The 20,594-nt window shown below is 52.3% G+C and overlaps 1 protein-coding gene across 1 annotated transcript in view; it reads right to left on the bottom strand.

Annotated features, from left to right (window-relative positions):
* The window catches only part of LOC306955233 (protein phosphatase 1 regulatory subunit 12B-like), a gene marked incomplete at both ends in the record, with an annotated part of 50,971 nt that extends 31,889 nt beyond the window's left edge, over positions 1-19,082 (bottom strand). Inside the window, 3 exons of the mRNA XM_079546480.1 lie at positions 783-901; positions 1,755-1,885; positions 18,795-19,082. Coding sequence (XP_079402606.1) covers positions 783-901; positions 1,755-1,885; positions 18,795-19,082 — 538 coding nt within the window. The remainder of the gene's footprint in view (positions 1-782; positions 902-1,754; positions 1,886-18,794) is intronic.
* Positions 19,083-20,594: the final 1,512 nt, after the last annotated feature.

The following is a 20,594-nucleotide window of genomic DNA, read 5'->3' as shown; positions in this document are numbered from 1 at the left end:
GGATGCTACTAACGTGGCAAAGCAATGAAAAAGCCAAACGAAAGCCTAACAAGCATCAGGCAAAATATCTGCAGCAGAGCTGGAATTACTGCCTTGATGCCCCCTCCAATACGTTACTGCAGTGCACGGCTTTCATCACCTGCTTTAAAGAGAAGCAGTTTGCATCCTTCAAGAACATCGCTGATGAACTTCATAGGTAGGACTTGAAACTCTTACACATACATACAGACACCAAACCACTTGCAGATGAATTTGGTGAGTATAGAGAAAATCTTACACTGGCACAGGATCCCTTAATTAAGACACTGCCCAAATCACTTCCACCAGTGACAGCTTTGCAGGGACAACTCACACAGACACACCTGACGAGGAAAGGGGAAATAGCAGAGCAGATGGGCTGCAGAAATCTTGGGAAGGATCAGGATAAAGCAGGTCACTCTAGGACACACACAGCACTCCAGGCCCCAACGCTCAGCAGGGCTGCAAATCTCAATTCTGCATCACCAAGCCTTAGTGAAACCAGACCAGAATTAAATCTCACTTTTAAAACAACTGGATCTAAAGAACCAGCTTTCAGGACCGCAGTGTCTCCCTTTCAAGGATCCTACTAAAAAGGACAGAGAATGCACAACACAAATCTTCTGCATTCGTTCCAGTGTTCTGAGCAGAAATCTCTCTGCTACTTCACATCTCCTTATCCACAGAAAAGCAGCCCACAGAATTTCTTCAGAGAAACCCTTCTCTGTCTGCCCCTCACGCATGCAATCCCACTGCTGATTTACCTTGTTTCTTCACTTGTTCCAGAAGCAGGTCCTTCATGGCTGCCTCCTCTGCAATGTCAGACGGGACTTCACCTTCGCTGTTCACAGCAGCCACGTTGGCTCCATGACTAATTAAGTACCTACACCAATGAGAGCCATGCCAACGTCAGACCTCACATGAAGGCTTCAGAGCAACTAACACAGGAAATCAAGTGGCAGAACAAAGCATACAATCTCCTCAATCAAGTTCACTTACCAAACAAGCACTCACATTCTTATCAAATCTCTGCTGTATAAAAGCTCACTGCTAAGTGCAAGGTTCCTGCTCAGTGGCTCTTGCAAATAACTTCTGCTTCTCTGTAGCTACTTCAGCATCCCCAGTTCTTGCACTCACCTGAGAGATGATGTCTTTAATCCAAGCTATCCTCAGTTTTTTCACTTATCTCATTCAAAAAACAATGAATGCCTCCTTCTCCCCCTTGTGTTTGCCAGTTCTTTGGCTCCACTTATTCCATAGGTCCCATATCTGGGCAAATCCCAGAACAATCTGTTGGTGCACAAGCAGTACCACTACCTCCTCTGGGAGGAACACAACTATCTTGCCCCCTGTGAGCATCATGAACGTGCGGATCAGCTGCAGTCACTGGCAGCTCTGCTTTGCCCCAAACATCAGGGCAGAACTCTCCATGCTCTGCTGCTCCTCTGTGCTCATCAGCTCCTGCCGGCCTCACGTTTCCCCTCTGCTCGGGGTTTTAGCAAAGTACCCAACAACTCATAAACCACTCTAATGGGATCAGTAAAGGACAACCAGCTACAGGTTCCACCCTAACAGTAAGACATTTTGCATTCAGTAGAAGAAGGAAGGCGTCTTCTTTTTTTAACATTGCTTCCAAGCACTGCATGAGCTTCAGAGCATCAACCATGGCTGCACCCACTCAAAGAGGAGGATGTGCAAAGCGTTACTGATACCCAAACAGCCTGAAACTCACTCACTCTGCAATGTTCAGGTAGCCACACGACGCCACGGCGTGCAGGGGGGTCCAGCCCTCGTTATCTTGCTGGTTCACATTGGCTCCATTTTCCACAAGGAACTTCACCATGTCCAGGTTCTCATCTATACAGGCCTGGGGGAGAGAGGGAAGAATTGGAGAAAAGAAAGAAATGCAACGATGTAAAATCAAATGAACGCCTCCCATCAGCGGCTTATTGGCAGCAGGCAGCTCCTGATCTCACACTTGGAAACGTAAGGCAGCACTAGATTAATTTCAGAACTTCCAGAAATGAACAGAAACTCAATGAGTCTCTGGGTGGACAGCCTCTAAATTTACTCACGCTCTGCGCTTCACACCAACGCACATTTCCCTCCTCTACCCAACATCAACCTGGCACAGCACCATGCCGCGCTCCCCATTGCTGCTTTCAGCTCTGGCACTGGATTCCTTGAAGCAGGGCAAGCTGTGTGTCTGTTGAGGTAATGCCATTCCCCCGACAGCAGAGCAAGTGATGAAAGCAGATCTCACTGCTGATGGGACGAGCAGAGGAAGCACAGCTTCAAGCAGAGCACCTGCATGCTGGATGGAGCCCTTTGCTGACACAATTACAGCAACAGCACAATTTTATAGACATGACTGCATTAAAAAAAAAAAAATCAGAACACAAAATGGCACATATAAAGTACAACTTCATCCAGCAGTGTTTATTCTCCTGAAGGGAATGACAACCCTTTATTAGCTGCTCTATTAACTGCAGAGCCTGAACGCACAGAGACCTGCTAGCTTTGAAGTTGCCAGACGAAAACCCAGCTGGATTTTCAGGTCTCAGCAGTTCTGTAAGGTGGAATCCCTCCTTCCTCAGATTCCTGGCTACAGCAATGCTCCGTGCTGCATTTAAGGAGGCTGCTATTTAGGGATGAGCTGGCAGCTTAACACGTGTCCAAGCACACGTGCCTCAGCTAAGGAGCACCAAGCATGGCTGGGGGGCAAAAGGAGTTTCAGATGTGTGTCCAGCTGCAGGCAGAACCCAGCTCTTTCTGCCCACCAAAGAACAACAAAGAACTTCATTGCTGCAGCTCTATGAAGCAGGGAGGCCAATGCTTGGTGCTCTGCCGATCTGCCCAGGGAGGAGCACAGCACAGCACAGCACAGCCTGCCCTGGGTGCACGACTGAGTCCAGCCTCAAGGACTCCTTCCTCCTGTGAGCTCCATGTTTATTGGGCAGACAGACAGTTCTATTTACATTCTTTATCATTAAAGCCACCCAAGCAGCTGCCACCCAGTACATTTGCTTCTTCAAGCCACAATATGTTGGACTAAAAGAAAAATTACTTTAAAAAGTCTCTTTAGACACAAAATAAAATATGCATGTTTTTAATTTACACTTGCTGTTGGCCATGCTCTGCTGCTGGTGCTTTTCCTGCACAGTTCCTATGGGACTAGGAGGGATAATGGGATAAATCATCAAGGTAGGACAGAGGGAACAGCAGCTGCCAGGGGCTGCAATGTATTCCTATGTATCGTGCTAAGGATCAACTAAGTAACACTCGCACGTTTGCACAGATCCCATATTTGCACATGCAGTCACAGCTCCTCAAACCAGGCCATAAGGAAGAGGAATCTCCAGCCTCGGATCTCAGAGCTCACATCTGCCCATGCAGCACAGGGAGCCCGAGCTCCCAGCAAACAAACACCACCCCTAGAGCCGGAGGGCAAAGTTCTGCTTCAGCAAAGCAGGTTTCCTGAGGTTACGGAGGAAGGAGAAGAGGTCGGAGAGGAAGTGAAGCGGCCGATGCGCCCTGCCTTAAGTACTATTAATCCCCCAGCCTTAAATTTAGGAGAGTGGTAAGTTCAGAAACCTGAGAGGATCCACCGCTATGCACAGTTCTCCTCTTTTATTTGCTGCGGCGTTCCTCGGGACGTGGTAGGAATAACTCACACCAGCCAGCAATAGCACAAAGCACACACCTGCCTCCCAGCCCAGAAGTGAGGAAAGAGGAGCACTGCCTTCTCAGCAGGGAGGTGTTTGATGTGAGGAACTCTCTTCTCCCATTTTGCTGCTGGAATTTGCTTTACAGAGAGAAAAAATAGCCAGACAGGCTCTTTTCTTTCGATTTTGGGCACTGCTAACCCTGAGCAGCTTTGTGACGTGTGCACAAAGCGCTGCTGGCACACTAAGAGAGGCTAAGAGCAAGGTTAACCACAGCAGTTTTGTCCCTTTACATTTTTAATTCTACTTGACCTTCTCGTCCTCTACCTGTGAGAGATACAGCACAACCCTCGAGGAGACGATAAGGGTGGGAACGCACAGGGCTATCCCTCCCTCTACCCAGAGACCCCAACCTGGCTGATCCCCAGCCATTGCAGTACCTTCCTTGGCAGTGGATTAGACCCAATCCCTTCTGGCACAGCCCTCACCTATTCCAGCCTTAGCACACTTTGGTGCAAACTGCACCCAGAGCCCAGGATCAGCCACGAGCTGCTCAGTGCTGGCTGATGGAGCCCAAAGCCCAGCGGTGGGCAGGCTGCCCTCCCCACTCACACATCCCTTCTGCCCTGGCACAGGATCAGCACTGAGCAGTTTTTCCATAGGGAGGAAGCGCTCAGTTTCTAAAATCTGCTGATCTGACACTGCCTTCCCCCTCCTGTAACAGCTGTAGCCCTTCACGGACAGCAGCACCCACCGATGGCTTTTTGCCACCACCGACACATTCTTCTTTAAAGCATGAAGTTTACATCACAGTAATGAAAAGGGCCACCAGGAAACGTCACAGAACAGCTCTGCAAAGCTCCGCCTGCCTGGCAAGGCTCATCCAACAGCCAGACACAATCTGATCGTTATCTTGAATGAAACCTCATTATTATAACATTGTTAGCTTTTGCTCCTTCCTCGGAGCACGCAGAGCACACAAGCCTCTGACTTGTGATTGCTATCAGCAATGCAGCAGCTGCCAAGGCTGGGCCTGTCTATCTCCTGGGCATGCCTGCAGGGGAGATGGAACGCCAGGAGCAAAGGGAGCTGGGTGGGCTGAGACCCAGGTGGTCACAGCAGGAGCAGCCCAGCTCACACGTGTCACTGCCTGGAAACAGCACAGCCCTGCTCACTTTCTGGGCACACACCAAATTGAGCACAGCCTGCCTTGCTCCACGCTGGGGAAGCCTCAGCTCCAGCCCCGTGTGCGGGTTTGGGTGCCATGCTGTCAGGAGGACAGAAAGAGAGCATCCAAAGGAGGGCTGCCAAGGTGGGCAGGAGTCTGGGGGGCACGAGGGACAGCTGAGGGCATCGCATTTGGCCCATGCTGGTACATTAACACAACCCAGTGCAGTGGTTTTCAAGCAGAACAGCTCTCATCAGTGCTCAGTTTGAGCACCTCAACAGCTGTTACCTGCATGGGCTGGCAGCACTGTGTCCACCAGCACATTGAACAAGCACAGAACTGGCTGAGAGCACGCTGCATTTCTAAATGCAGCCCCACTGAGTAAATATTTAGCTTACAAACAGTCCATCACCCACTGTCATAAAATCATGTAATAGAATAGCAGCAGTAATCAAGAGCTCGGAATCAAAGTCAGCCAGGAAACCTGTAATAATTCCTGTGATTTTAATTTGGGCTCTATTTAATTCTCTGGTGCTCCGTCCTCCGTTGTTCAGGATTTAAGTGAGAACTTCTGCATTTTGTTGAGGCAGAGGTATGATGGAGAAAGGGAAAAGAAGGGACTCAGCTTCTGTGCCGCGTGCCTCTGCTATGGAGACATCAGTCCTGTGACACAGCGCTATCCTGGTAACTCCTGCTGCATGAAAGAGTGAAAATCTAATAATCCCACAGTGTCACCTTCTCAGGTAACACTCCTCATGGTTCCTGCATAGAAGTCATGCTTGGTAATGCCACTTGTCACAGTAAATGCAGTGTGCAAGCTGCCTGGTCAGAGACGCTGCCATCACACCGAGCATTCGGGCTGTCAGACCAGCACAGGCAAATGTGCACACATTCACACTGTGTCTGCAGCCATTCCCCTCCAGCACTGACATTTTGGAGGTTTAGATGCTCACTTTGCTTGCCCACACCTCTAGCCTTCTTCTGAATTATGTTTCTATGCTGGAAACTCAACCTGGGCTCATTTGGATGGCAGAGGCCGCACCACCACCGAGCTGTAAAAGATTCTGCATTAGATATGGGACAACAAAAGTGGGTTTTGTTCAGACTTCTTCCTAACGTTACCAGCAGGATCATCTGTGACAATATCAGACAGAGCCACATCACATCAAAGCCCATCTAAAGGTTTTCTGCCAGCTAAATGAAGAGCTCGAGTGCTCGACTGCTCACAGGCAATGAGAAGCACGAAACTCAAGGCCAAATGTTCTCCCAACTCCATCTGAGCCCACTCCACAGCAGCTTAAGGAGGTTTAAATGCAGACTGCCGGCCCCACCTGCCCCAGCCATATGTTCCCACATCTCCCCATGCACAGGATTTACTTCACCCATATTTCAAACTGTAAATCAGCCTTCAGTAAGCAGATAGAGGCAGAGGACAGCCCACATCCCAGCGCTGCTGCCACTGAGCAGCTTTGAAAACGGTCAGAATTACTGCAAACCAGAGGAACGCACCGACGGCAGCAGCCATTGCCTGCTAACACACCAGACTGGGAGGAACAGCAGGCTGCTGTGTCCTGCTGTGACGACACACAGGTCACAATCAAAGAGATTAAATGACAGGACTTGTGTTATATTCTCCTGGTATAAGTCTAAAATACGTGGGACAAGGCCAGCCCAAAGCTGGAGGGAGTCGATCTTCCCCTGAACGCAAAGGAAGAGTAAATATACAATATCAACATATATCACAAACAGGCAGCAGCCCCTGAAGGAAGGCGAGCTCGATGACAGCTGAGCAGCGTCAGGGTTAAATCTGGGAACACGGAGAGAGCTGCTCACAGAAAACAAAGAGAAAAGCACTCCTGAAATAGCCTCACAACTGTCACCACCAGCAACTGCCAGCACCCAGGGACGACCTTGCCTCCGTGCCTCACCATCCCAGCTCTGCACTTCAGGGGGCTTTCGTCACAACTACCAAAAATTCCCCATCCTGCAGCAGCGCTGCCTGCATGGGCTGTGAGCCTGAGGAGCACCAAAGCAGCTCCTGCTGAGCAGCTCTGTGCCTCCCACCCCTCCTCTGCACCACCTGCTGCCATGTCCCACGCTGGCACTGCTGGGCCAGGAACTCAGCTTGCAAGTCTCTGTTCCAAACCCTCACGCAGGGCTCACTCTGAACCAACAGGATTGGAACTGGCAGAAAGAGGTGGCTTTGGCACTAAAATACGTAGGGAAAAGGGAGAGAAACAAAATGAAAGGGTATCATTCATTTTCTCCTCTGATCAATTAGCTGCATTGCTTTTTGTTTTTAAGCAGCAGCTGAGTCATACCTTTCATGCAGGCAGGAAAAGAGATATGGATTGTGTCAGATTTTTCCATTAGAAAGAAAACAAAACCCAACACGAAGCAGCACTGGGCACAATCCATGCCAGTCATCAAAAGGAGCTAACAACAAATCTCTTCAACGATTAGCACAACAAAAAAAACCCAGAAGAGCACAAGGGAGAAGAGGGATGCTGCAAAGGCATAATTACTTCTGCAGCGCAGCATTTTCAAGATGAAATAGCAGCACAAAACATCGGATGGAGAAAACTGCTGGGAACAGAGGCCACGTTTTGAAACTCTCCCCACCTTTATACGCAGTCTGGGTTACAACAGTTATTGGAGAGGAGGTAAAGATCCACCTCACCAGACTACCAATGGCTCAGCTGAACTCCTGTAAAATCCTTGGCAATTAGCAGGATTTGTTGTGGCTGTGCAGCGGCACTGCTGGGAGCACAGCAGCTCATTGCTGCTGCGTGGTGCATCACCTGCTCCCTGCAGGGCAGCCCTCGTGTGCTGCAGCTTCCAGCACTGCCTTCTTTAGGCAACAGGAACTGATGCTTTAAAGAAAGAGAAGGTCAGAGGGCCACACACACACACACACACACACACACACATACACATACACACACTGCCCAGCCCACCCCAGCACAGCTGGGCAGAGCTGAATGGCTCCAGTCCATCTGCTGCCTGGGAGGGCACACAGCACTGCCAGCCTTCCTGCATCGCCATCAAACAGCACTCAGGTGAAACCAGCCGGGTCAGCAACAGCCATGTGAGTGATCTGCTGTGCACAGAGCTGCTGGGATCAGCCCTGCTGCCTCCCACCGGCGCTCCCACTGCTGCCCCTCCTGCAGCACCGCGATGCTCACAGCGCTCCTTCAAATCCAACCTGGATCATCATCTCACTCTCTTTTCACCATCTCCGTCTCCCTACTTCCAGCATTATTTAATACCCATTATTTCCACAGCAGTTGGAGGCTTCATACCATCTGAGAAGAGCTTGAAGCGAGTCCAGTGCTTGATGAAGTGCCAGCACTAAAAATAAAGTCTTTCTGTCACTGAAAAGCAGGGGCTGCCAGTTTCCTACTGGTGCAGAACAGCATTAGCATTTCAAGTCACACCAGTTCAGCCGTTCTGACCACTCAGTGTGTCACTGCTCCACTCAGCCCGCACTCGCTGACACCCGATCAAGGCATGAAATACAAAATGCTGCCCTTAAATTAAGGAAATTTTAATCCCTGACTGAAACAACTACATGTCGTAATTAAAAAGCTCACAAGTTTCACTCCTGAAGACGGACGTTCATTTGCCATAGGTTTACTTAGCAAGAGAATGCTCTGCTGAGCTGCTCTTCAGCTCTGGAGGTGCTCCATCAGCAGCAGTGCTGCACCCATCCAACCCCATTCCGACAGCGCTCCTACAGAGCCAGACAGGAGCTGTAGAAGTTGGGCACAGCCAAGGCGTCAGCTTCCCCAGTGACATTAATGACGCTTAGAGACCCGTCGAGAACTGTGGTCTCTGTGATCAAAGAATCTGACCTGATCCAAGTTTTCACATCTCCCGTAAGTGAAACGTACACCCGCTCCAGTGCCTTGCAGATGCCCTGCGTGGTTCAGATAGCAGCAGCCCAGAACAACTCTTGAGTGCTCCGCCAGGACTTCCAAGTGTCACACAGCCCCAGAGTGCCTGCTGCCAAAAAAGGACACAGACAGAAAAGGGTAAAGCAAGAAAGCAAAGGGAGGACTGCAGGGCAAGCAAGCTCTCCACCTCCAGAGCTATCTGCAGAAGCAGCAGCCAAGCAGTAGCTAGGCCAACAGGTGAACTCAGCCTTCAAGTAAAACAAACCCAGGTGGAAGTCCAGCTAGAGGATGGCCATTTCCACCTTCATTGCACTGTGTCACCTGTGCAACAAGCTGCACCACAGGACGGTGGCAGCAGGCAAACCTCACACTGAGTGCCACAATACAGGTGGTAAACATTTAGGAGAGGGCAAGGCCTGTGTCAGAGCCATGAAACAACCTCACCTCCGGGCAGCTGAACCCATTTCTGCTGAGGAGGGGAAGCAGTGAGCACCAACAGGACTTGGGGTGCCACAGAGCAGCCCCAGCTCAGTGCCAGCTACGAAGGAAGAGCAGCAGCTCACTGGGGAGGAGCTGAGGTTGCAGGAAGAATCAGCGACATCTGAGCTTGGCTAGGTCGGATGAGCAGGATGCGCCTCACTGCACGGCTGGGGAACGGACAGGAGGGCTCATTAGGAAGTGAGGAAACTCCTGGGATAGAGAGAGATCTGATCAAAAGCCCAAGGAACCAAGCTGCTGGCACTGCCATTAGCAGATGGCGTAACACAGGATAACAAACACACGGGTGGTCGTGCTATTTTGGAAGAGAGCAGCAAGGCTTTTACAAAGGGGAGTTGTAAGATATACAAACCCACTGGAGCTCCTTGGAGAGAAACGAGCACGAAGGGCAACACAAACCAACCAGCTCCTCACCAGGCCCTCAGCACAGCTCCTGGAGACACAGCTGGCATGGGGAGGATGGAAGGTCCCTGCATGGCTACAAATACCTGCTCAGCAGGGACAGCCCTGAAGGATACACAGCAGATTTTGTGCCCTGAGCTCTGTGCTGCCCAATGTGATGAACAAAGGATCTCGAAGATGAGGTGAATAGTGATAAAGCTGGCTGCTGAGACTGTTCTGGAGAGGAGAGAAAAGGATGAATCTCACAATGCTGGGTGACTGCTGAGAAAGTGACAGATGAAATTCAATGTGGGTAACTGTGAAGTGAGTCACAGGCAAAAAAATACACCTAATGAAATGAAGCCGTGCACCAAAATGAAAGGCTTTGAGCTTATTACTGCCATCCAGGAACAAGCTCTTATGATTATAACAAATAACTGTAGGAAAACATCAGCTCCAGGCTCAGAAAGCAAAGAAAACGTTAGAAATTGTCTAGAGAGGAACAAAAGCAGAAAATATCACTGGGCCTCTATATAAACAGATGGCACACTGTGCTTCCAGCATCCGGAATAATTCCAGCGTGCTCCAATTGAAAGAGATACAACAGACACCAAGCTGGTTGGGAAGGTTGATTAGAACTAGCCTTAGTGTAGCAGTTGAGGATAAGCAAGTATTCCAGCACTGGGAGGACTGTCCTGGAAGGCAAAGCAACAGGAGGCACCCAGGGGAGACGCACGAGGCAGCCCAAGGCTTCAGAACTGCGATGCTCCCACCAATGCAACACTGCCATGGGAAACATAACCCTGGAGTCTCGTCCTGTCAGAGCACCTCGTTCTCCCCAGCGCAGCTCTTGGTGTGGATGAGGCCTCGGCTGTTCAGGCAGCAGCACAGTGTGCAGGAAGCTGGCTGGAATGCCAGCACGTGGAACTGCTGCCAATGGCCACAATCGATTCTTTGTTCCTCGGTCGCTTTCTGCAACACTGAAAAATGTTCTTAAAGATTAAGAGCACCTAAACTAAATGGAAACGAATGGAATTTCTCTATCGATGGAGTCGGAGATGGAAGAGAAGCCAAAACCTGAAATAGCCATAAGACAATATTTGGCCATAAGCACTGGGCTCTTTCTATAGTCGCTATTAACGGGGATCAAAAATAACTCGTGCAATATGCTCTGAAGTTTAAACCTTGGCTCTGCTGGCACACAGGCTGGCGCAGCCCTGAAGTCTCCCAACAAGAGGCAGACAAATGTTCCACTTATCTTTTTCGGCGTGAGGGAATGCTTGTTCAGAATAACTCAAGTGATATCAATTTAGAAGACAAACCATTCAGAGCCACGAAGGTCACACTCTGTTTGTCAGCCAGCCAAGGCAGACAAGAAAAGCCACTGCAAACTGCAAAGCTGAAATGCATCCTTTACAAGAATACTTCCATCCTGTGCTCAGCTGGGCGCATTCGTTCAGGATACAGTAAGTTAGGAACAGAAAAAGGGTCCAAAAATCAAGCATTACCAAGGTAATATCCCATACACATTCATCTTTACAGCTTAGAGGACACTAAGAAACACGATCTTGGTGCTGCTGCAGCAAACCACCCACAAATTCAATAGCTTCCCCACTAAATACAGAGCGTTATTGCTCATGACTTGCACAACGCAATAATATTTGGCTGTTTAAAAATCACCCAGTTTTAATTTTAAAGCTTTAATATTTGAGAAGACACTTGGCCTTTTAAGATTCTGATGTCCTTCAGCTTTTCATAGCAGAAGGTTCATTTGCCAGTTCCTGCTTGGCCCAGCACCCCAGCACGCAGAGCTGCTCCCCTCGTGTACAACGGGACAGAGGGCACAGTGCAGCTTTGCTATGGTTTCTGGAGGTGTCTGTTACAGGCAAACTGGCAAGATCTGGCTGACAGAACAGTCCAAACGTTGGGCTTGGAAGGGGAGCAGCCACACGAAGTGCAGCCGGTTGGTGAGCAGCAACATCCCTGTGCTGGCTGCAGAAAGAGACCTGCCCAGCTCCCAGGGATGCAGAGCAGAAGGGTGAGCAGCAGGCACAGCAACTGCTCGGGTAAGCTATCAGAAGAGGCTCTGAACCACAGCATGGACTTTCTGCTTCTCCTGCATCAGTGAAACAACGATTATGAGCACAACTTTTACCTTTTGAGGCTTGTGCATGGAGAGCGGGCGCCCCGCAAGCTAAGGCAGCTGAGGAGGGCATCAGCAGGCAGCACAGCTGCCCCGGAGCAGCACGGAGCTCAACTGCTTCCAAAGAACAACAAAGAAGCCCAAAGCAAGACAAGAACCGAAAGCACACATCAAGTGATAAAACCGGCTTTAAAGGCTTAAGCCACGTACCAGCTCCACTGGAAGAAGGCCAGCAGCACTTGCTAACCCTCTCTAGACAGAGCTATTTAAGTTCAGTATCCATAAGCCTGCTTGAGACGATTGCTGCAGGCTGCTTAAAACCCAGCTCTTCTATCAGAAAATGCAGACATGCTGATATGTGTAACACAGCACTGGGCATGTGCTGCCCAGCTGTGCTGAAAGCACCTTTGCCAGAGTAATCATTTTTGGTATCAGAAATCGTTGCATGAATGCAACACGTGGATAACACCCACAGTGTGAGCACCATTTGGAAAGCTCACCTAAAGACCCCAGCACAGGATTGGAGCTCGCAGGGACTTCTGCTGGTGTGGCCACATCACTTTACAACACAAATCAAAGAAATCCAGCTCCCCACAAGGCTGTGATGTCGGCAGTGAGCTGTGGGGCTCAGAGTGCAGCCCTGCCTGGCAGCTGGGGCTGTGCTGTGCAGCCAACTTGCTCAGAGCAGGCTGCTATCCACACAGGGCACTGCCTACACTGGAGCATCACCCTGCTTACAAACACCAGAGAGCAAACAGGACAGCAAAACGGTCTTTTAGACACAAAGAGTTGAACGTTCAGCCCTCCAGAACCCCAGCATTTCTGTTGGCAGTGGCAGGACCTGGAGCACTGCCCCATCTGTACCCAAGCAATTAAAAGCAGCCCCATCACACACAACTGCTGGGTCAGAGTTCAGCTTCCCCAGCAATTTCCCAGGGAAGAAATCCCTATTAACACACCTTGTGCCAAGTATCAATCTGCCACTCAAAACCCATCACTGATAACAGTACTGGATAAAGCTGATGCTCATACAAACTCGGATCCTGGAAGAAGATCCACCTGCGTCACTCTTTGACCTCAGAACAGCTGCAGCAGTACTGCAGAATGCATCCAGCCAGCCAACAAAGCAGTCGGGCCCCACCAGCTCCAATTGCCTGGCATCCCCTGGTCGTGGCATTGCATTTACCAGCCCCAGCTAAGCAGACACAACCCAGGTTAGATGGGCAGAGGCCACACAGCAGATGTGCTGCACAGTCCTGCCTCACTGCACCAGCACTGCGCTCACACAGCATGGCAGCCCCTCGTCCGTGGGTTGCTGCCATCACACACTTTCAGATGCAGAAAGCAGGAAGCTTTGTAACAAAATACCCTTAACTGTCTAAGACAGCAAGGAATGACACATTATAAATAGGAGGTGGCTTCAGATGGATTCCAGAAATGGATGGTGAGCAACCACTGTGGCAAATCAATGCTCCAGCACCGAGCGGCAGAGAGGGGCCAGCTTGAGCTCTATCCTGAAAAGGCAGTGACACATAAAAGGCCACTGGCAGGTGCTCACCCGCATTCTGTACATCTCACAAGGATTTATGAGCAAGGCTGAATGCTGGAAAAGCAATGCTGAAATTGTTGGTGCCCCTCTGCAAGGTCAGCTTGTCGTACCACGGAAACATTCCTAGGGAGACCGACAAGCGAAGGCTGCCCTGGTTTGCTCAGTTACAGGAGAGCAGCTTCCAAGAAAAAACAGAGTGCCAAAAAATAAAAGCCAACAGAAAACCACCAAGAAAGAAACCACACCATTTATCCTTCAGGAAGGATTGTTCTTCAGATGAAAAAGGACCGTATTTGATCTGCAAGGAGACGGGTCTTCCAAAAAAATGTAACAAGAGTGCAGTTAGGTGTATTTTCCCAAACACTGCTCGCTTTTAACTACTGTACATGATAATTAATGCTGTCACGAGGAGCTGCGTGGGTGTCTGAATCCAGGATTCTGACGTCCCCGTTTCCAGCAGCTTGAGAAGGCAGCAGAAGCAGCACGGGGATCAGATGCGCTCACCTGGCACCTAGCAAGGCGACAGAAAACAAGACGGGGCCCCGCGAGCTGCAAAGCTCTTCTGCATCATTTGTGCTGAGGGGAGCCCACGTCAAAGCCCACCGAACCACCCCCACTCAGCACACAGCTCCCATCTCCGAGCACCACAGATCAGTTTGCTGCAGCCCAAAAAGGAGACGGCAGGGACAGCTGTTGCACCTCCCCTCGGGACAGCTGAAAATAAACTGCAGACTCAGACCCTGAGATTTTTCCGGGCACCTTCACCTCGCTCAGGCCGTGCGGCCAGCAGGGGGTCAGCCAGATCGCTCACGGAGCAGAGCCTGCAGTGTGTGCGTGGGGCTGCAGCTCCCCAGCACAGCGGGGGTTTCTCCATCCCAGCCCTGTGCAGAAACACCACTTGTTAACAAGCAGAGCAGATACCTCCAAGCATTTAATGCCCCTTGCCCTGTATTTATATGGCCACTCAACGCAGTATTCCCCTCTCCCAGCCAGCTTAAAAATACTGCTCTAATACACACAGCCAAATACTGCTCTAATACACACAGCCTGGCACGTCTTTCTGACTTACGGTAATAATCATCCTCGTTTGAGAGGCAGCACACCAGCCCCACAGCCTGATATTTTAATATTAGCCAGTTATTATCTCAATATATTACAACATGCTGCAGTTAAGAGGTCTCACGAGTCCCATAGCACCTCATCTCAATTCAAAGTCTCCGTACCTGTTGGCAGCAGAAGCAGCTCCCAGCCCCTAACGCTCACCGTTCAAATATGCAAGAGGTGATAGAAATCACAATGCTAATACCAGGATGCTGCCCAGCTACAGCGCAGTGCTGCACATAAACACCATCCTTAGCATTTCAGTGGGTTTCTGCCACGTTAACATCAGCTGCAAGACACGAGCCCGGGGCAGCAGCCCTTTCCAGGCCCTGCATTCGTGGCCCATTCCCGTGTTTTTGCTGAGGCAGCTCTCAACCTTATCAAACAATGTTGATTCAGACAAGCACGCAGCATTAACGACGTGTCTCCATCTCTAATGCAGGCTCGAGAATCGCATTTGTCAAAGTCAGAAAGCTTCTGGCACCTCCCGCATACAACCAGCTTCCCCCCAGGTCCCTTTGCCTCTCACAGGAGCGGAGCTCTGCACGGCCCAGCAGTGCTGTGGACACGAGGAGCTGCCCCTGCACAGCTCCAAAGGACCAGGCACATCCCTTCTGCCTGCTGCCACATAGGAAACTGCAGCTGAACCCTCTGCCAGCTCACTTGTTCACTGCTTGTGGAAGGATCACAGCTCGACAACCTGATCTCTAGATGGGCAAATAGAGGCTGAGGAAGGAAATGATGAAGATGCACATTTCCCACCAGAAATACCCACCTACTTACTAAAGCACTGCTTCCTCCCAGCACCCAGCAGCTGAGTCCTGCTGCTGATGGCTTCGGTTTGCAGAAGCCTTACAGAGGAACGGCCCTGAAACAAAATAAAGGCTTTCCCTGAGCGCTGCAGAGAGCAGCAGCTCCGACTCATTTCGCTTCAAGGTTAGTTTGTTTAGTCTGGAGTTAATTGTGCCCACTGAGGAGACTGTTTTGAAACAGAGACACAAAGGACAGACAGCTGAATGAACCCATGGGGACAAAGCATGAAGCCAGAAGTGGGACTGAGTAAAGCAGGAGAGTAAATGCATTAGGTTGGTGAAGCTGCAATTCAGATTTGCCCACCACGTTTGTGCTGTATGTCAGCACCTGAGCTTCCCCACGTCAGGCAGAGGACATTGTTGTACCCCATTTATGAGGGAAGGCTGAAGTAAAGCACTGCAGTTACCCTATTGATAAACCCAACTGCTGACAGCATCAGATTTCAGATTGATGAGCAATATTAAGTACAGCACAGGCTGCAACTTCTACTTTCATTAACAGAAGCACGTATTTGGAAAGAAACTCTGCAGAGCGCAGTGGAAAAGGTCTGGCTGTCCCCAGATAACCTTCTCTTCTAAGGATTAATGTATTTATAGACAATGCAGCCACCCAGTTCTAAAAAACACAGCCTGATGTACGGCACCGCTGCCCTCCGTTAAGAGACCTGAAGCTGAATTACCTGAAAGAACAGCTGTGGTGCCCCAAACACAGCTCTGTAACATCAGGAAGGTCTTTGCCAGCCTCGCTCGTCCTGTGATGGAGAGTTCTCACTCAATGCACAGTGCTACAACTGCTCTCTCCAAGGCACGAGCTGGCTTTTGCCTTTTGGTGACCAACTCCTCCCAGGACCTGCTGTGCAGGATCTGCGTGAGCAGCCACTGCCCTTCTGCCAGCAATGCTGCCTCCATCCTTGTTATCCTGCAAAGAAACCCACTCTGCTTCAGCCTCCCTGCAGCTCCTACAGAGCAACGAGCAAACCTCTGCTCCACGGACCGTCCCGGATGGAAAGCCAGCAGCCCACAGCCCACCTCTGGACTTTTTGGTCAGCAACCGCGTTACCTTTTGCTTCCCCAGGCCTACACACCCTGTGTCTGAAAGCAAATAAAAGGCCAAATTTGCTTAACAGCAATCAACAACTGGCCGCCTTCCGCTGACGTGGGCACTGCTTTGGTGAGCTCTGCAAAGCAACCAGACGCGCTCACAGTTTTACAGCCCTGACTCAGGAACAGGACTCGGTTAATTTGGGACTGCCAGCGAGGCTCCAGAATCATTTGGTTGAGGCAGAATCGCTGTGCAAAGTACCCAGCTTCTAACAGAGCAGCTTCTGAACGGCTGTGCGTTGTCCTGCAAAGCCATCAGAAGAGCCAGACTACTTCAATGGCACTGCAAATGACAGCCCTGGGAGCAGATTCATCAGCAGTTCAGTTCTCCTTGGAAAACACAAGAGGAAAACAACCGGTACATCATCAAAGGGCAGACGAAGGATAAACAATCTTTTATGTTGTCATCCTCCCTGAAAGAGCCCTTAAAGACAGAACAGCACTGCCTACAAGGTTGGGAGATGACTTCCCATCTGTAAGATCGGCCTCCTGTTTAACAGAAGCAGATGCTGAGTCTGACAAATTAAGACAACTGACTTCATTAAGCCTTCCATTACCTACACGGACATGCGCTGGGACAGAGCAAGCCTCACTAAGTTCTTTAAACAAAGAAAAAAAATAAAGATTACCCACCCTTTTTGCAAAGCAAACTCTTTCTGGTAGCTGCACCTCTCTGCGTGGCTGCTTGGTTTTACCAATATTAAACCAAAGTCAATGCTCACCATCATCTGCTCCACTCTGCATAATGCTCAGAGGAGATATTAAGAAAATCCTCCCATGCAGTCCGCTAGTCAAATCACCTCAGCTAATGCTTTCCCATAATAGCAGAATTCCCCATAACACGGGACCAAAGGTATTTCAGACCTGATCGGAGATAACAAAGTGACAGCAAACATTTTCATCCAACACAAGCTTACAGCATTAAGATACATGCAGAACCTGTCACCAAACACATCCCGCCCCTTTTGGGTGCACAAAGCCTCTCTTCAGCCACGCATTGCTTCAGTACTGCTACAACACACACATGAGAAAACTTCAGTGAGACAAGGGAACAAAGTTGATATGAGATCGAGAAAACCAACTTCCTTCCTGAGAGGTTTCAGAGGTAAGAGCCCATCTCTGGGGGTGAGCATCTGCTCAACATCTCATTCACCTGAAGGCTCTGCAGAGCACCAGGGCCCAGGTGCTGCCATCACTTGATGGCTGCTAAGACACAAATTCTTCCCATGTACAGAGCTGTATTTGTGGTCTGCCTGGTGATGACTGCTTGCCACACACTCAAGAAACGTGACCTTGCAGCAATAATTGCCCATTGATCAATGTCTGACGGATCCAACGCACCCCATGATGCGCTCCTGGCTGTGCGTCCCGTGCTGCACAGCAGGGATGTGCTGACATTTCTGGGCAGATCCACCACAGCTCCGGCAGCAAAACCCCCCCAGGGGATCCCAGCTCCACCGCACGACCCCACCTTAGCTTCAGTCTTCTCCCAGTTCCAATCACCTCCCATTACTGACTCTGACATCTGTAGTTTGCTTAATTACATGACAACAAACTACTGAAGAGCAGACTGTGAACGCCGTGCCATTTGCCTATTTTTGGAGCTCAAGTAGAATATGAAGACCTCTGCCCAGCACAGTGACAGCCACAAGCAGGTGAGCTTGTGAATGGAGCTTTTTGACATCCCAGTGCTTCAGTTTGATGCCAAACAAGCAAAAAAGAGAGCAGTAACCGGGTTGGGTGGTTGTTTGTGCTATTAAAGCACCGGTGCCTACAACGATGTTATTACAGGTGTTATTCCCAGGCTGTGCTCTCCCCATCCTATGGCTACACTCAGCCCACGACACCCCCAGCTCACCAAGCCCTCCTCCTGCGCGGCGTGCCGGCAGGTCGATCCCGCTGTCAGACGCAGTGCTGTGGGATGGGATTCCAACGGGCTGCCCCCATTTGTGGAGGCGTTCGAGGCCGGGTGGGCGCAGCGCAGCCACAGCAGGGTTGGAAACGAACAGCAAAGCCGTTCTACGGTCGCAATTTCACCAACCCTGCTATTGGTTCCGAACCGGCCGCGGTTTCCCGGCACCGAGGGGCAGCCCTCAGTACCGCGCAGCGCCGTGCGAGCAAAACCCAGCGCAGGTTTCCCTGCAGGCTTCGCCGTTCTGCAGCCGCGGGGTCCCGAGCAAAATCCGCGCGTCCCAACGGGAGCCGGGCGGCTCGGTGCGGCACCGCCCGCCCTCAGCACAGCCCTGCACGGGGCCGTTCGCGGCTCGCAGGGCAGCGCTGTGACACCGCCGCGGCTCCCGCACATCCCGGCTCCGCTCTCATCACGGCGCTCCGTCCCGCCCCGCACCGCCGCTCCGCGCGGTTCCGACACCGCTCTGTTTACAAACAGCCCGCGGGGCGCCGCGCGTCCCGTCCGACCCGACCCGATCCGATCCCACCGACCCGTCCGGTCCCGCCCGCACCTGGTGCAGCGCCGTCAGCCCATCCACGTTGGTGGTGTCGACGCGGGCGCCGCGGCCCAGCAGCCGCTTCACCTCCTCGGTGTCCCCGCTGGAGCAGGCGGCCAGGAACACGGCGCCCTCCTCGAACCGGACGCGGGATCCCCCGGCCCCTCGGTGCCGCCCTCGGCCGCCCCCCGCCGCCACCGGCTCCTGCTCGGTCAGGGAGCCCTTCCAGCGCCGCAGCTGCTCGGCCCGCCGCAGCCGCGCCGACTCGGCCCGCTTCCCGCCCAGGTGCTCCGGCTCCGACATCGCCGCCGCCGCACTGAGGCGCAGGGAGCGGCGCGGAGCCTCAGCCCGGAGCGGGGCGCGGCGCCCCCGCCGCCATCTTCGCCGCTACGCCGCCGCCGCCGCCGCCGCGCCCCGAGCGCCCGCGCCCCGCGGCATCCCGGGACTTGTAGTTCCCGCGGGGGGCGCCGCACCTGCCCCGCGCCACCGCGCGGCTCCCGGCAGCCCCCGCGCGCGGCCGCACCTGGGCGCGCGCCGGACTACGACTCCCGGCATCCCCCGCGCGCCGCGCCCGTCCCCGCCCCCCGCCCGCCTTCCCGCCCGGCGGGGCCGGCCGCCATCGCCGCGCCCCGCCGGCAGCGCCGCCCGCGGGGGCCGCGGCTCTGAAGGCCGAGGGGAGGGCGGGGATGAGGAGGAGCGGCGGCTCCGCGCCTTCCCCATCTCCGCGCTGAGCGAGCGGCACCTGCCAGGCCCCGCCCGTGCCAGGCGGTGCGGTGTGCCCGGAGATGCAGTGCCCGGTTTTCCCCATCGTTAAACTCACGGACCGCTCCGAGGGGACAGCGAGGCTCTGCCCGCCCCGTGCGGCGCCGTGCCGTGCAGCGCAAAGCAATGCAGCGCAATGCAATGCAGCGCAAAGCAATGCAGCGCAAAGCAATGCAATGCAACGCAGCGCAGCGCGGTTCGGCTTTGGCCGCCTCTGTGCCGTCCTCGGGCGCCCCCTGGTGGCGCAGCGCAGCACGGCGCTTTCCCGGTGCCGTTCCGTCGCGTCTTGAAGGCGGATCCCAGCGGATCTTTCGGGCTGGGAAGGGACGCTGAGATCCGCAGTCGCGGTGATGAGCTGAAGCCACGCTGGACCAGGCCTGGAGCTGCACTGCTGTGCGCCGATGGTGCAGCTCATGGACTTAATGCCCCCGTGAGCTGTGCAGTGCAGCCATGGAGCTGCGGGCTGCCCTGCGCTCTTTGGAGCAGCACACAGTGCTCCTATGGAAACCGCCCGGAAAAAGCCATTGGATGTCGGTGTGTTCAAGACTTTGGTTTTCCTCTCAGGAATTTTGGCCAAGTATCTTTGCAGAGATTTCTACATCCAGGATTCCTGGCTGTCTGAACGAGCTTCAGAGTGCTAACAAGACCGAGAGGCACCGCTCATGAGAACTGGCAGTAATCCATGCAAACAGTGCTCCCCGAACTTCTGGCATGTGTGCCGTTACTTCTGGGACGCCGCTTTGCTCACGCACAGATTCTCACATCTCCCCAAGCTGTGGGATCTGCTCTGGCTGCCTCTAAATCAGCACAGCGCCTTCCTGGCAACGTCCACTATGATGGGCACTGTGTGCAAACCCTGCAGCAACCACAGCTGGGTGTACAGGTTGGACTCCATAGTGGAATTTATCCTCAGCAGAATGAACAACTCTGCAAGAAGGGGCTGCTGTCTGTGCCTGTGACACTGCTGCCATCTTCCCATCTTTCTGACACCCCGGGGTCCCTCACACTGCTGACCACATCCCTGTCTGTTTTCCTATGATGCTCTTTCGAATT

This window comes from Tetrao urogallus (genome assembly GCF_951394365.1).
Source record: "Tetrao urogallus genome assembly, chromosome: 24".
NCBI classification, from domain to species: Eukaryota; Metazoa; Chordata; class Aves; order Galliformes; family Phasianidae; genus Tetrao; species Tetrao urogallus.
Note: the sequence above shows the minus strand (reverse complement) of the source record. Positions and strands in the feature narration are given on the sequence as shown.